Source organism: Bufo gargarizans, chromosome 6 (genome assembly GCF_014858855.1).
Source record: "Bufo gargarizans isolate SCDJY-AF-19 chromosome 6, ASM1485885v1, whole genome shotgun sequence".
NCBI classification, from domain to species: domain Eukaryota; kingdom Metazoa; phylum Chordata; class Amphibia; order Anura; family Bufonidae; genus Bufo; species Bufo gargarizans.
Window position 1 is genome coordinate 348,777,095 of NC_058085.1, and position 16,616 is coordinate 348,793,710.

Sequence of the window (16,616 nt, forward strand, 5' to 3'; positions counted from 1 at the left end):
GTGGGCCACCAGTAGTGGTGAGACACTAGTTCAGTAGTCTTGCGGATTCCGGGATGACCGGCCAGTTTGGAGTTGTGTCCCCATGACAGAATGCTTTTCCTTTTGGCAGAGGGTACGAATATTCTCCCGGGAGGAATGTCTCTTCTCAGGACAGGAGCCACCGTGATGAAGCGAGCAGGATCTATCATGTATTGAGGCTCCTCCTGCTGGTCAGAAAAATCTAAAGATCGGAAAAGAGCACCTGCCTTGATGTTTTTCTCAGCCGGGCGGAAGTGTAACTCAAAGTTAAAATGGGAGAAGAAAAGTGCCCACCTGGCTTGGCCAGGGTTCAGACACTGAGCTGTCTGTAGGTACGTGAGATTCTTGGGGTCAGTGAAAATAATTAATGGATCCTGTGCTCCTTTCAATAGATAACACCACTCCTGCAAGGTGAGTTTTATGGCCAGGAGCTCTCTGTCCCCAATACAGAAGTTCCTCTTGGCGGGAGAGAAGAGCTTGAAGGAAAATCCACAAGTGAAGATCTTGCCCTTGGAATTCTTTTGCAGTAAGACCGCACCAGCTCCTATGGAAGAGACGTCCACTTCTATAAAGAATTGGTGGGAGACATCGGGATATCACAGAATAAGTGCAGATGTAAAGGAGCTCTTTAATTGGACAAAAGCGGCCTATGCCTCAGGAGGCCAGTCTTTGGCATTCGCCCCTTTTCGAGTAAGAGTGGATATCGAAGACGTTAGGGAGGAAAAGTTCAGAATATACTGCCGATAAAAATTGGCAAATCCTAGGAAGCACTGTATAGCGTGCAGCCCCTGTGGACAAGGCCAGTTCTTTACCGCATTCAGTTTTACAGGATCCATCTGTAATCCAGCATCCAAGATGATGTATCCGATAAATTGTACTGTCATTTTCTCAAAGGTGCATTTCTCGAGTTTGGCATAGAGTCTATTCTCCCTCAGGCGCTGTAAGATGAGTCGTACATGCATTCGATGAGTGGCCAAGTCTGGAGAGAAGACAGTATATCATCTAGATACACAATCACGCAGGTATGGAGCAGGTCCCGAAATACCGCAGCAGGAGCATTGCATAGACCGAAGGGCATGACGAGGTACTCATAGTGTCCATCACGAGTGTCAGGGGCGTAGCTAGAACTGACTGGGCCCCACAGCAAATTTTTGTACTGGGCCCCTCCCAAACTTAATGGACGCACTCATACACACACTCGCCACATACATGGACGCACTCATACACACACTCGCCACATACATGGACGCACACATGGTCGCACTCATACACACATTCACAACATACATGGACGCACTCACCACATACATGGACGCACTCATACACGCACTCACTACATACATGGACGCATTCATACACACATTCACCACATACATGGATGCACTCATACACGCATTTACAACATACATGGACGCACTCACCACATACATGGACGCACTCATACACGCATTCACCACATACATGTACTCACCATATACATGGACGCACTCATACACACACTCGCCACATACATGGACGCACTCACCACATACATGGACGCACTCATACAAGCATTCACAACATACATGGACGCACTCACCACATACATGGACGCACTCATACACGCACTCGCCACATACATGGACGCACTCATACACGCATTCACAACATACATGGACGCACTCACCACATACATGGACGCACTCATACACGCACTCGCCACATACATGGACGCACTCATACACGCATTCACAACATACATGGACACACTCCCCACATACATGGACGCACTCATACACGCACTCGCCACATACATGGACGCACTCATACACGCATTCACCACATACATGGATGCACTCATACACGTACTCACCATATACATGGACGCACTCATACACGTACTCACCATATACATGGACGCACTCATACAGGCACTCACTACATACATGGACGCACTCATACAGGCACTCACTACATACATGGACGCACTCATACAGGCACTCACCACATACATGGACGCACTCATACAAGCACTCACTACATACATGGACGCACTCATACAGGCACTCACCACATATATGGACGCACTCATACAGGCACTCACCACATACATGGACAGACTCACATACGCACTCACCACATATATGGACATACATATATATATATATATATATATATACACATATATACACACACACACACACACACATTACATACACATGGACTTACAAGTATTTCTACAGACAGACACTATTTCTACAGACAGACACTTACCTTTCCTGTAGACAGCTGATGTCTGGTCCTCACAGGCAGCCTGGAGAAGTAGGTGCCATCACCCCTCTGTGCCATCCAGTGACAGCAGTAGTAGTGAGTCACTGATTGTGAGCCGGTTCCTCTCTGGCCCGCCGCCCTCAGACTAGTTCAGACTGGTTTTGGGCAGCCCAGCCGCAGTCAGAAAGAATCAGATTTACTTAGATAGCGCCTCTGACTGGCGCCAGTGCGGCCGGCGGGACCAGTCTCCCTCCATAGTCCCACTCCCAGTACCTCCTCCCCATAGCAGGACAGGTACCAACCCCCCCCACCCCCGGCCTGGCCCCGCCCCCTCCACCGCCTGAGTCCACCTTCTACTAACTAGAGGGACTGGGTGGGACAGGAGGCGGACTCAGGCGGTGGAGGGGGCGGGGAAATTCATTCCTTTCCTGCACTGCGGTCTGCGGGCGGCGCTAGTGCGAGCCTGGCTCCGCCTCCGCTATGCCCCGTTCCGGCCCCCTCCACCACATCCGCCGGCCTACCTCATGTTCTCCAGACCGAGCCGCGGACCGCCCGCGCCCCGCCCACTACACTGGGCGGGCGGTCGGGCCTGGCTGCTGGCTGCCTGTGTGAGTGAGTGCTGTAATGTATTAAAAAAATAAAAATAAAATGTATGCGGTCCGGACGGGCGGGCCCCCAGTGGCGTAGGGCCCCATAGCCACTGCTATGGTTGCTATGGCGATCCCTACGCCACTGACGAGTGTTGAAAGCGGTATTCTACTCATCACCTTTTTGAATGTGGACCAGATTATATGCGCTGCGCAGGTCAAGTTTGGTGAAGAATCTAGCTCCATATTAGAGGATATCGGTTTTTCACTATGATCTTATTCAGACCTCGATATTCGATACAGAGACGCAAAAAAAAACCCGGCCCCGGCTGGTTAAGTGGACTTACGAATAAACCCCCTTTCAAGATTCTCCTTGATGTTGTCGGTCATTGCCTGAGTCTTTGGGAGTGAGAGTGGGTAGACTCGACCACTAGAAGGGGTAGCAACGGGAAGAAGATCGGACAGTCATATAGACGATGAGGAGGAAGAGTCTCAGCATCCTTTTTACTAAAGACGTACTGGTTCAGGAAGAGGTAGTCTATTTACTGAAACCACTGACAAAGGCCTCTCCAGCCGGATGGTGGGAAGCTGATACTGATTAACCAGCGCTTGTTGAATGAAGTTACCGGCTGACCCAGAGTCCATGAATGCCGGCACGGATAGCGTAACTCCCTTGTAAGAGAGAGTCACCGGAATGGAAAGTTTGGGAGAGGACTTCTCCTGGTCTAGAACCACCTCTCCAACTGATCCTAGACAATGACGTTTCCCGGCCTCTGGGGACAGTTACGCAAAAATAGACCTTGCCTCCACAATACAGACATAGATTCTCCGCCTTGCCACGTAGATGCTCTGGGTCAGTTAAATGAAGGCGCTCAATCTGCATGGGCTGTTCAGGAGGAATGGATGCTATTGGAAGGACCGGTCTCTGAAATAAAGGAGCCAGACGAGGTGGTCTTCTGGTGCATGCGACTTGCTTAGATCGTTCCCTGAAACGCACATCAATCCGTGTAGCCAATGTAATAAGGTCATTCAGGGCGGTCGCGCCCAGCCAATTTGTCCTTAATACAGTCAGAAAGACCCTCCCAGAACAACTCCAGTTGAGCCTCATCATTCCACGCAAGTTTAGCCGCTAGGGTACGAAACTGGATGGCGTACTGACCCACAGACGCGGATCCTTGATGTAGATGTAGCAGAGCTGAGGCAGCGGAGGACGTACAACCCGGCTCCTCAAAGATCATCCGGAAGGTAGTCAAGAAGGACTGCAGATTAGTCGTCTCTGGACCTACACGTTCCAAAATAGGATTTGCCCACACGAGGGCCTCATCAGACAGCAGGGATATGATGAAGGCAACCTTGGACCCCTCCGTAGGAAACCTCTGCCCATGTAACTCGAAGTTGCACTCCAGCGGCACTCTGTTCCAGAATTACTGGTGGCATCGTAGCAGGCGTATGAGAGACTAGTGATGAGCAGCAGGGGCAATATTCGAATTTGCAATATTTCACGAATATTTGGTAGAATATTCTTGATCGCAAAAAATCTGCAATGTAATATTTGCGTAATGCGTGCGAAATACAGGCGTGGGTCACTATAGCTACTTTTTTTTAAAGCTGCTAGAAGTTTCCTGAGACTGGAGAAAATGGTTGGCATGGCAGAACACTACAATAGCTTTATATGCAGATAGAGTGCTCAAATATATTTGCGATTGCGAAATCGGCACTAATGATGCAAATATTTTGGTGCAATACGTGCAACTTCACATTTTAACAGGTCTGACTACTTATTAGTGATTGGTGCACTAAGTATTGTTGTGAACTTATGACATCACAGCACTTATGTAGCATACATACATACACTAGCACATATGTAGCATACATACATACATACATGCATCACTATGTATGTAGCATGTATGTATGGACAGCAGAACCCTACAGCTACACTATATCACTATATAACCTACACTGACTATCTCCCACTAACTATCTGTATTATATATAAGCTAACTAACTAATTAATTAATAGTGTTGAGCGAGCATACTTGGCCGAATCCCAGTTCGGTCCGAGCATCGCTATGCTCGGAACATGGCGGTACTTGGCTGAGTGCATGTGCTTGAGCGCAATGCTCGAGTCTCCTTGCCGCACAATTCGTGGCTGCTAAGCAGCCAATAAACGTGCAGGTAAGTACTGCCCTCACTGTAATGCCAGTAGCCATGTTGGCTACTGGCATTACAGTGATTGGCTGGCCGGAACGATTCATTGGGTGCTATATAGCACCCGCTGACGCGTGTTCGGCTCATTCAGGGAGAGCTGGGGATAGGAAGGGACAGAGAGTGTAGGGAGTGTAATCAAATATTATAAGTGTACAAAAACGTTCCAGAGACCCAAAAGTCCTTGTAAGGACTATTGTGTGTGACAGCAGCAATATATTTTTGTAGCACAACCTGCGCTAAATTACTCAGTGTTAGGGAGAGCTGTGCAAAGAAAGGGACAGACAGTGTAGGGAGTGTAATAGGAAGATTTTTATACAAAAAACATTTCAGAGACCCAAAAGTCCTTTTAAGGACTATTGTGTGTGACAGCAGCTATATGTTTTTAATATATAGTGTAATAGTCCACTGCGGACAGTAAAATTGTCCATGCCACATCTCCTGTTTAAAGTGTGCGCATCCCTAAAATATCAGTGACATCCAGTGCACTTTTTTTGTAGACGGTGTTCGCTGCGGACTGTTAAATTATCCGCACCACATCTCCTGTTTAAACTGTGCGCATCCCTAAAATATCAGTGACATCCAGTACACTTTTTCCGTAGACAGTTCCGCTGCGGACAGTTAAATAATCCGCACCACATCTCCTGTTTAAAGTGTGCGCATCCCTAAAATATCAGTGACATCAAGTGCAGTTTTTCCTTAGACGGTGTCCACTGCGGACAGTTAAATTATCCGCGCCACTTCTCCTTTGTAAAGTGTGCGCATCCCTAAAATATCAATGACATCCAGATCACTTTTTCCGTAGATGGTGTCTGCTTCTGACCTGACCAGGCCTACATCTGCTGTGTAACGTGTGCGCTTATAACATTTTTCTCTGACATAAAATAACATTTTTCAATAGACGGTGTATGCTGCGGACAGTTAAATTATCCTCGCCACATCTCCTTTTTAAAGTGTGCGCATCCCTAAAATATCTGACATCCAGTGTCCTTTTTCCATAGACGGTGTCCACTGAGGACAGTGACATTAGCTGCGCTACATCTCCTGTATAACGTTAGCGCATCCGAAATATCAGCGAAATTCATTCAGTGCAATTTTTTATTAGCCGGTGGTGACAGCGACATTACTTGCGATATACCTCCTGTATAATGTGTGCGCATCCTAAATATCAGTGACATTCATTCAGTTACATTTGTTATTAGCCGGTGGCAGCAGCGACATTACAAGCGCTTTTGGCCAGGGACGCTACATTTCCCTGACAGCACACTGGGTGAACGTTGTGGAGGCCATGAGCGAGTCGTACCCTGGGATGGCACAGCACAGGTGTTACCGACTCCAAGGATTGCGGGCCCTACTTCCATCAGAGTTTCCGCCGCCACCTATGTTAGTGGCTGCAACCTCCCTTCTCCTCTTCCGTCTCCTCCTCCACTTCCACCTCTGAATTGTCACCTTGCAGCACCAGTCAGCCATCGGTCAGTAGCTGGAGGTAGTGTAGCACTGCAGTGAGGAAGCGGCAACAGGCCGTGCTGAAACGTATTTACTTAGGTGACAAACAGCACACCGCCGCAGAGCTGTGGCAGGGGATAAGGGACCAGACTGAGCTGTGGCTCTCGTCCACTAAATTTTTTAAATGGTCAGCTCGGCAGCAGGCCCTCGCCCACAATTTTTTTTAGATGGTCAGCCTGGCAGCAGGGCCTCACCTACAATTTTTTACAGGGTCAGCTCACCTCCTGATGACGACAGCAAAGTCTTGCCTGTTGATACTCTGGCACACATGGCTGACTTCATGTTAGGCTGCCTTTCGGCACAGAGGATTAGGAGGCGGTACAGGAGTCTGGAAAGGCGGCGCTGGACACGAGCGGCGGGTGCGGCCGGCACCTTGCATCCCTTGACATCCCCTTGGGCACCTTATTTCTTTGAGTGACAGGTTAGTAAAACCTGTTTTTTTTTTAGCAAAATAAGGCTACGGATCACATTTAGAAGCCCACATTAGGAATCCTGATGAGGCCCTGAACATCAGCATATGTTTAGCTGACAGGGATGAAACCTGGTGACAGAATCCCTTTAAATTATAGTACATGTTCACTTTTCATTCTTACAGGGATAGAGTTAAATGTTCAAATTCTGTCTGCTTGCATCTGCCACTAGTAGGAGGTAACCGCATATGGATTTATTCAGCTGCCGTTCAAGCTGTAAAAATCAGTGCGCATTGAGCTCCACCTAGTGGTAGTTGCAGGCTATCCGAATATTAAAAGTAAGACTGACTATTGGGGCTTGTTCACATAACGGATCTCTATGCAGATTTTGCATTCAAACCCATGCTGAATATTCCACCTATGGAGTCACTGTGGGTAGAAATACATGGAGGCAAAACAATAATACTATAAGGAGTTTATTATAAACTCCCTAATATACCAGAGTCCACAGAAAACTAAACAAGATAGAACGAGGCGGCAGATCATAATGAGGTCGTTATTATGGGGGACTTCAACTATCCAGATATAGACTGGAAAACTGAAACCTGTATATCTCATAAAGGAAACAGGTTCTTGGCAATAACCAAAGACAATTACCTTTCCCAACTGGTTCAGGACCCGACTAGAGGAACGGCCATACTGGACAGTACTAAACAATAGATCTGACAGAACAACAGATGTGCAGGTTGGGGGACACCTTGGAAATAGTGACCATAAAGTAATAACCTTCCAATTATCATTCAAAACAGTGTTTCTTCAGGGAGGAACAAAAATACCGAACTTCATAAAAGCTAAATTTAGCCAACTAAGAGAGGCCATAGGCCTAACTAACTGGGACAAAGTCCTCAAAAATAAAAATATAGTCAAAAATTGGATATTTTTAAAAGCATCCTAAAATCTAATTGTGGGAATAAAAGGTTAAGGAACAAGAAAAAACGAATGTAAATAAATAGAAGTGTAAAGAAAGTAATAAATGACAAAAAGAAAGCATTTAAATCACTAAAACAGGAGAAATCTGACAATAAATGGTTTTAACGCAAATAACACCAAATATGAACAGTGCCTATTTTTCTCGTATTGTACTGAACTGACAATAAATGTTTTTAGAGCACATAACACTAAATGTGAACAGCGTCTTGTTTTCTCGTACTGTACTATAATAGGGCACTAAACGCTTTCACCATATATACTGTAGCTGCATTAGAGTATACAGTATATTTCTCTTTTTCCACAGATATAAGCTACTAAAGGCTTTTTAACATAACACTTGCACCCCTACAACAATTTGCTGGAATGACAGAGCTGTATAATGGCTATTTGGATTCCCAAATAATCTTTCCCTGCACTTGTAAATCATATTTTTTTCCCAATGATGTTTTCTGTATGACTCTCCCTAGCCCCTGCAATGTCACGATGCTGTGAAATGATTCCTCCCTATCCTTATCGTGCACTTATAAAGCGCTTTGTTTTTCATTATGTTTTCTTTATCACTCTCCCTAGCGCCTGAAACGTCTGTTCCTGCACTTAGATAATGTGAAATGATTCCTCCGTATCCTTATCGTGCACTTAGAAAACACATTTTTTTTTTTTTTACAATGAGGTTTTATTTCACTCTCTCTAGCACCTGCATAAACGTCTGTCCCTGAACAAAGTACGATGGTGAATGGCAGAATCTAAGATGGCCGCCGTATTTATAGGTCTGTGACATCACCGGGCTGGCTGGCTGCTGATTGGCTGCATGCATGGCATTATGGGTCATCCCGCCTTTCCAGAGTTCCTTGCCCCATGTCCTTACACGTGTAGCCGCCATTTTAGCCACCATTGTAGCCGCCATGTTAGGAAAAATTGCGATTCGTTACCACGAAGCGAGAGGAAATTCGCATTCGTTCAGAATTTTTCTGGAAATTCGGAGCTAATTAGACTTTGTCCGCTTCGATTTGCTCATATCTACCTAAAATGTTCTTCAATTACTGTATATAAATGGTAAAAAGTATAAATCTGAAGGTGTCGGCCCTCTACAGAGTAATGAGGGGGGAGTTGCAGAGAGCGACTGAGGAGACAGCAAAGCTATTAAATATTTTTTCCTCCACTGTATTCACTGAGGAAACAAAATAAATTAAATTCCACATTAAAAGTGCCCTGTCTGACCCAGGAAGAAGTACAGCTGCATCTTAAAAAGATTAAAATAGACAAATCGCCAGTACCAGATGGCATACACCCCTGTATCCTAAGAGAATTAAGTAAGTAATGTCATAGCCAGACCCTTCTTTCTAATATTTTAGAACGCTATACTGACAGGGAGTGTTCCACATGATTGGCGCATAGCAAATGTAGTGGCAATATTAAAAAAGGGTCCAAAAACAGAGCCCAGAAACTATAGGCCGGTAAGTTGAACATCTGTCGTGGGTAAACCGTTTGAAGGTTTTCTAAGAGATGCTAACTTGGAGTACCTCAATGAAAATAAGCAAATAATGCCATATCAGCATGGCTTCATGAGGGATCGGTCATGTCAAACAAATTTTATTCAGTTTCTATGAGGAGGTAAGTTCTAGACTTGACAGCGATGAATCAATGGATGTCGTATATCTGGACTTTTTCAAAGCATTTGACACTGTACCACATAAAAGGTGAGTATATAAAATGAAAATTCTTGGACTAGGAGAAAATGTCTGTATGTGGGTAAGTAACTGGCTCAGTGATAAAAAACAGAGGGGGGTTATTAATGGTACACACTCAAATTGAGTCACTGTCACTAGTGGAGTACCTCAGGGGTCAGTATTGGGCCCTATTCTCTTCAATATATTTATTAATAATCTTGTAGAAGGCTTGCACAGTAAAATATAAATTTTTGCAGATGACACCAAATTGTGTAAAGTAATTAACACTGAAGGATAGATTGGAGGCTTGGGCAGAGAAGTGCCAGATGAGGTTTAACACTGACAAATGTAAGGTTATGTACATGGGAAGGAATAATGCAAGTCACCCGTACATATTAAATGGTAAAAACACTTGGTAACACTGACATGGAAAAGGACCTAGGAATTTTAGTGAACAGCAAACTAAGCTGTAGAAACCAGTATCAGACAGCTGCTGCCAAGGCCAATAAGATAAAGGGTTGCATCAAAGGGGCATAGATGCCCGTGATGAGAACATAGTCATACCACTTTACAAATCGCTAGTCAGACCACACATGGAGTACTGTGTACAGTTCTGGGCTCCTGTGAACAAGGCAGACATAGCAGAGCTGGAGAGGGTTCAGAGGAGGGCAACTAAAGTAATAACTGGAATGGGGCAACTACAGTACCCTGAAAGATTATCAGAATTAGGGTTATTCACTTTAGAAAAAAGACGACTGAGGGGAGATCTAATAACTATGTATAAATATATCAGGGGTCAGTACAGAGATCTCTCCCATCATCTATTTATCCCCAGGACTGTGACTGTGACGAGGGGACATCCTCTGCGTCTAGGAGGAAAGAAGGTTTGTACACAAACATAGAAGAGAATTCTTTACAGTAAGAGCAGTGAGACTATGGAGCTCTCTGCCTGAGGAGGTGGTGACAGTGAGTACAATAAAGGAATTCAAGAGGGGCCTGGATGTATTTCTGGAGTGTAATAATATTACAGGCTATAGCTACTAGAGAGGGGTCGTTAATCCAGGGAGTTATTCTGATTGCCTGATTGGAGGAGGGAAGGAATTTATCCCCCTAAAATTAGGAAAATTGGCTTCTACCTCACAGTTTTTTTTTGCCTTCCTCTGGATCAAGGCCGAACTGTATGGACAGATGTCTTTTTTCGGCCATATAAACTATGTCACTATTTTACTATGTATTGTCAATGGGAATCTTTGGGGCTGTTCATACGGCCGCTGATAATTATTTGTACGCAGATTTTCAACATGTCCCTCCTTGGTGGTTTCCACATGGAGACTGCTTGCAAACCATGGTGGGTCACAATGGGTTCATTGAATGGGGATTACGGACAAGCGACATTCAAAATGCATTTTTTCCTGTTCATATTTTGCCATGTGAACGTGCCCCTAGAATGAAATCAACAGACTTCAGTGCCTAGGAATGTTTTGGCAAGGCCTGATTGCAGTGGCATGCTCTGCCTCTTTGGTACTATAGATTTGTCACGGATATCGGATGCTAAGGAATTTGCAATTTGTTTTTGTTTTTAGATGTAATTGCAGTAGTCTTTAGGGTACAACCACACAGTCAGGTTTCCTGATGCAGGTTTGAAAGCCAAAATCAGGAGTGGATCATAAAAGTAGAGAAAGTTTAAAGGATGGACACAACTTCTCTTTTTTGAATTCTCTCCTGGTTTGGGCTTTCAAAACTGCATCAGAAAACCTGACAATGAGAAAATAATCTGCAATTTAGAACATTACCCAGTTTGGAGGCTTTAAGGTTCCAGTAGAAGGTTTTGCTCTCATCTATACAGAGGCAGCTGCTATATTGGCAGTCATCACATGGCCTCTCTTCCAACTCTGCAGATGGTATAAGTGTAGTCCTAACCTGTCAATAAGAAAACATACTCTTAAAATAAATTGAATTAGACTATAAACAGTTTATTATGCTACTTTTTATGGAGTTTAGAATTTGAGGGGTATATATACAGGTCCTTCTCAAATAATTAGCATATTGTGATAAAGTTCATTATTTTCTGTAATGTACTGATAAACATTAGACTTTCATATATTTTAGATTCATTACACACAACTAAAGTAGTTCAAGCCTTTTATTGTTTTAATATTGATGATTTTGGCATACAGCTCATGAAAACCCAAAATTCCTATCTCAAAAAATTAGCATATTTCATCCGACCAATAAAAGAAAAGTGTTTTTAATACAAAAAAAGTCAACCTTCAAATAATTATGTTCAGTTATGCACTCAATACTTGGTCGGGAATCCTTTTGCAGAAATTACTGCTTCAATGCCGCGTGGCATGGAGGCAATCAGCCTGTGGCGCTGCTGAGGTGTTATGGAGGCCCAGGATGCTTCGATAGCGACCTTAAGCTCATCCAGAGTGTTGGGTCTTGCGTCTCTCAACTTTCTCTTCCGAATATCCCAGAGATTCTCTATGGGGTTCAGGTCAGGAGAGTTGGCAGGCCAATAGAGCACAGTGATACCATGGTCAGTAAACCATTTACCAGTGGTTTTGGCACTGTGAGCAGGTGCCAGGTCGTGCTGAAAAATGACATCTTCATCTCCATAAAGCTTTTCAGCAGATGGAATCATGAAGTGCTCCAAAATCTCCTGATAGCTAGCTGCATTGACCCTGCCCTTGATAAAACACAGTGGACCAACACCAGCAGCTGACATGGCACCCCAGACCATCGTCTGTGGGTACTTGACACTGGACTTCAGGCATTTTGGCATTTCCCTCTCCCCAGTCTTCCTCCAGACTCTGGCACCTTGATTTCCGAATGACATGCAAAATTTGCTTTCATCCGAAAAAAGTACTTTGGACCACTGAGCAACAGTCCAGTGCTGCTTCTCTGTAGCCCAGGTCAGGCGCTTCTGCCGCTGTTTCTGGTTCAAAAGTTGCTTGACCTGGGGAATGCGGCACCTGTAGCCCATTTCCTGCACACGCCTGTGGATGTTTCTACTCCAGACTCAGTCCACTGCTTCCGCAGGTCCCCCAAGGTCTGGAATCGGTCCTTCTCCACAATCTTCCTCAGGGTCCGGTCACCTCTTCTCGTTGTGCAGCGTTTTCTGCCATACTTTTTCCTTCCCACAGACTTCCCACTGAGGTGCCTTGATACAGCACTCTGGGAACAGCCTATTCGGTCAGACATGTCTTTCTGTGTCTTACCCTCTTGCTTGAGGGGTCAATGATGGCCTTCTGGACAGCAGTCAGGTCGGCAGTCTGACCCATGATTGCGGTTTTGAGTAATGAACCAGGCTGGGAGTTTGTAAAAGCCTCAGGAATCTTTTGCAGGTGTTTAGAGTTAATTAGTTGATTCAGATGATTAGGTTAATAGCTCGTTTAGAGAACCTTTTCATGATATGCTAATGTTTTGAGATAGGAATTTTGGTTTTTCATGAGCTGTATGCCAAAATCATCAATATTAAAACAATAAAAGGCTTGAACTACTTCAGTTGTGTGTAATGAATCTAAAATATATGAAAGTCTAATGTTTATCAGTACATTACAGAAAATAATGAACTTTATCACAATATGCTAATTTTTTGAGAAGGACCTGTATAATTGATAACACATACAGTACAGACCAAACGTTTGGACACACCTTCTCATTTAAAGAGTTTTCTTTATTTTCATGACTATGAACATTGTAGATTCACACTGAAGGCATCAAAAAGATCAATTAACACATGTGGAATTATATACATAACAAAAAAGTGTGAAACAACTGAAAATATGTCATATTCTAGGTTCTTCAAAGTAGCCACCTTTTGCTTTGATTACTGTTTTGCACACTCTTGGCATTCTCTTGATGAGCTTCAAGAGGTAGTCACCTGAAATGGTCTTCCAACAGTCTTGAAGGAGTTCCCAGAGATGCTTAGCACTTGTTGGCCCTTTTGCCTTCACTCTGCGGTCCAGCTTACCCCAAACCATCTCAATTGGGTTCAGGTCCGGTGACTGTGGAGGCCAGGTCATCTGGCGCAGCACCCCATCACTCTCCTTCATGGTCAAATAGCCCTTACACAGCCTGGAGGTGTGTTTGGGGTCATTGTCCTGTTGAAAAATAAATGATGGTCCAACTAAACGCAAACCGGATGGAATAGCATGCCGCTGCAAGATGCTGTGGTAGCCATGCTGGTTCAGTATGCCTTCAATTTTTAATAAATCCCCAACAGTGTCACCAGCAAAGCACCCCCACACCATCACACCTCCTCCTTCATGTTTCACAGTGGGAACCAGGCATGTAGAGTCCATCCGTTCACCTTTTCTGCGTCGCACAAAGACACGGTGGTTGGAACCAAAGATCTCAAATTTGGACTCATCAGACCAAAGCACAGATTTCCACTGGTCTAATGTCCATTCCTTGTGTTCTTTAGCCCAAGCAAGTCTCTTCTGCTTGTTGCCTGTCCTTAGCAGTGGTTTCTTAGCAGATACTCTACCATGAAGGCCTGATTCACACAGTCTCCTCTTAACAGTTGTTCTAGAGATGTGTCTGCTGCTAGAGCTCTGTGTGAAATTGACCTGGTCTCTAATCTGAGCTGCTGTTAACCTGCGATTTCTGAGGCTGGTGACTCGGATGAACTTATCCTCCGCAGCAGAGGTGACTCTTGGTCTTCCTTTTCTGGGGCGGTCCGCATGTGAGCCAGTTTCTTTGTGGCGCTTGAGGGTTTTTGTGACCGCACTTGGGGACACTTTCAAAGTTTTCCCAATTTTTCGGACTAACTGACCTTAATTTCTTAAAGTAATGATGGCCACTCGTTTTTCTTTACTTAGCTGCTTTTTTCTTGCCATAATACAAATTATAACAGTCTATTCAGTAGGACTATCAGCTGTGTATCCACCTGACTTCTCCACAACGCAACTGATGGTCCCAACCCCATTTATAAGGCAAAAATCCCACGTATTAAACCTGACAAGGCACACCTGTGAAGTGAAAACCATTTCAGGTGACTACTAGGGATGAGCGAACTCGAACTGTATAGTTCGGGTTCGTACCGAATTTTGGGGTGTCCGTGACACGGACCCGAACCCGGACATTTTCGTAAAAGTCCGGGTTCGGGTTCGGTGTTCGTCGCTTTCTTGGCGCTTTTGTGACGCTTTCTTGGCGCTTTTTGAAAGGCTGCAAAGCAGCCAATCAACAAGCGTCATACTACTTGCCCCAAGAGGCCGTCACAGCCATGCCTACTATTGGCATGGCTGTGATTGGCCAGAGCACCATGTGACCCAGCCTCTATTTAAGCTGGAGTCACATAGCGCCGCCCGTCACTCTGCTCTGATTAGCGTAGGGAGAGGTTGCGGATGCGACAGTAGGGCGAGATTAGGCAGATTAACTCCTCCAAAGGACTTCACTTGATTAATCGATCGATCTGCAGCTGTGCATCATTGAGCTGCTGAAATTCAAATGCTCACTCACTGTTTTTAGGCTGCCCAGACCGTTTGTCAGTCACTTTTTTCTGGGGTGATCGGCGGCCATTTTGTGTCTTGTGCGGTGCTGTGACCAAGTGCATCCAAGCTGCGACCAAGTGCATTTAACCCTCAATGGTGTGGTTGTTTTTTGGCTAAAGCCTACATCAGGGTGAAGCTGTCACACCAAGTGCATTTAACCAGCAATAGTCTGTTCATTTTTTTGGCCATATACTAAATCAGGGGCAAGCTGCGCCTGTCACCAAGTGCATTTAACCCTCAATGGTGTGGTTGTTTTTTGGCTAAAGCCTACATCAGGGTGAAGCTGTCACACCAAGTGCATTTAACCAGCAATAGTCTGTTCATTTTTTGGCCATATACTACATCAGGGGCAAGCTGCGCCCGTCACCAAGTGCATTTAACCCTCAGTAGTGTGGTGCGTCAAGCTGTGACACCAAGTGCATTTAACCAGCAATAGTCTGTTCATTTTTTGGCCATATACTAAATCAGGGGCAAGCTGCGCCCGTCACCAAGTGCATTTAACCAGCAATAGTGTGGTTATTTTTTGGCCATATCCCAGTCTAATTCTGTCACTAAATCCATACCGGTCACCCAGCGCCTAAATACTAGGCCTCAAATTTATATCCCGCTAAATCTCTCGTTACCGCTGTCCTGTTGTGGCTGGGAAAGTTATTTAGTGTCCGTCAAAGCACATTTTTTGTTCTGGGTTGAAGTACAATTCCCAATTTAGCAATTTCATAATTTAGTGGTTCCTGCTATATCAGAGCTATTTGAAATCTATCCCTAAAAGGGTATATAATATTCAAGGTGCACATTGGGTCATTCAGAATAACTTCACACACACCCGCTACTGTGTATTTCCAAGTCTAATTCTGTCACTAAACCCATACCTGTCACCCAGCGCCTAAATACTAGGCCTCAAATTTATATCCTGCTAAATCTCTCGTTACCGCTGTCCTGTTGTGGCTGGGAAAGTTATTTAGTGTCCGTCAAAGCACATTTTTTGTTCTGGGTTGAAGTACAATTCCCAATTTAGCAATTTCATAATTTAGTGGTTCCTGCTATATCAGAGCTATTTGAAATCTATCCCTAAAAGGGTATATAATATTCAAGGTGCACATTGGGTCATTCAGAATAACTTCACACACACCCGCTACTGTGTATTTCCAAGTCTAATTCTGTCACTAAACCCATACCTGTCACCCAGCGCCTAAATACTAGGCCTCAAATTTATATCCTGCTAAATCTCTCGTTACCGCTGTCCTGTTGTGGCTGGGAAAGTTATTTAGTGTCCGTCAAAGCACATTTTTTGTTCTGGGTTGAAATACAATTCCCAATTTAGCAATTTCATAATTTAGTGGTTTCTGCTATATCAGAGCTATTTGAAATCTATCCCTAAAAGGGTATATAATATTCAAGGTGCACATTGGGTCATTCAGAATAACTTCACACACACCCGCTACTGTGTATTTCTAAGTCTAATTCTGTCACTAAACCCATACC

General features: G+C 44.6%; 1 protein-coding gene across 4 annotated transcripts in view; it reads right to left on the reverse strand.

The window, feature by feature from the left end:
* Window positions 1-16,616, reverse strand: part of LOC122940139 (alpha-2-macroglobulin-like) — a 196,390-nt gene that overhangs the window by 59,700 nt on the left and 120,074 nt on the right. For all 4 annotated transcript variants that reach the window (XM_044296528.1, XM_044296526.1, XM_044296529.1 and 1 more), the window contains exon 20: window positions 11,430-11,556. In XM_044296528.1, the coding sequence (XP_044152463.1) occupies window positions 11,430-11,556 (127 nt within the window). The remainder of the gene's footprint in view (window positions 1-11,429; window positions 11,557-16,616) is intronic.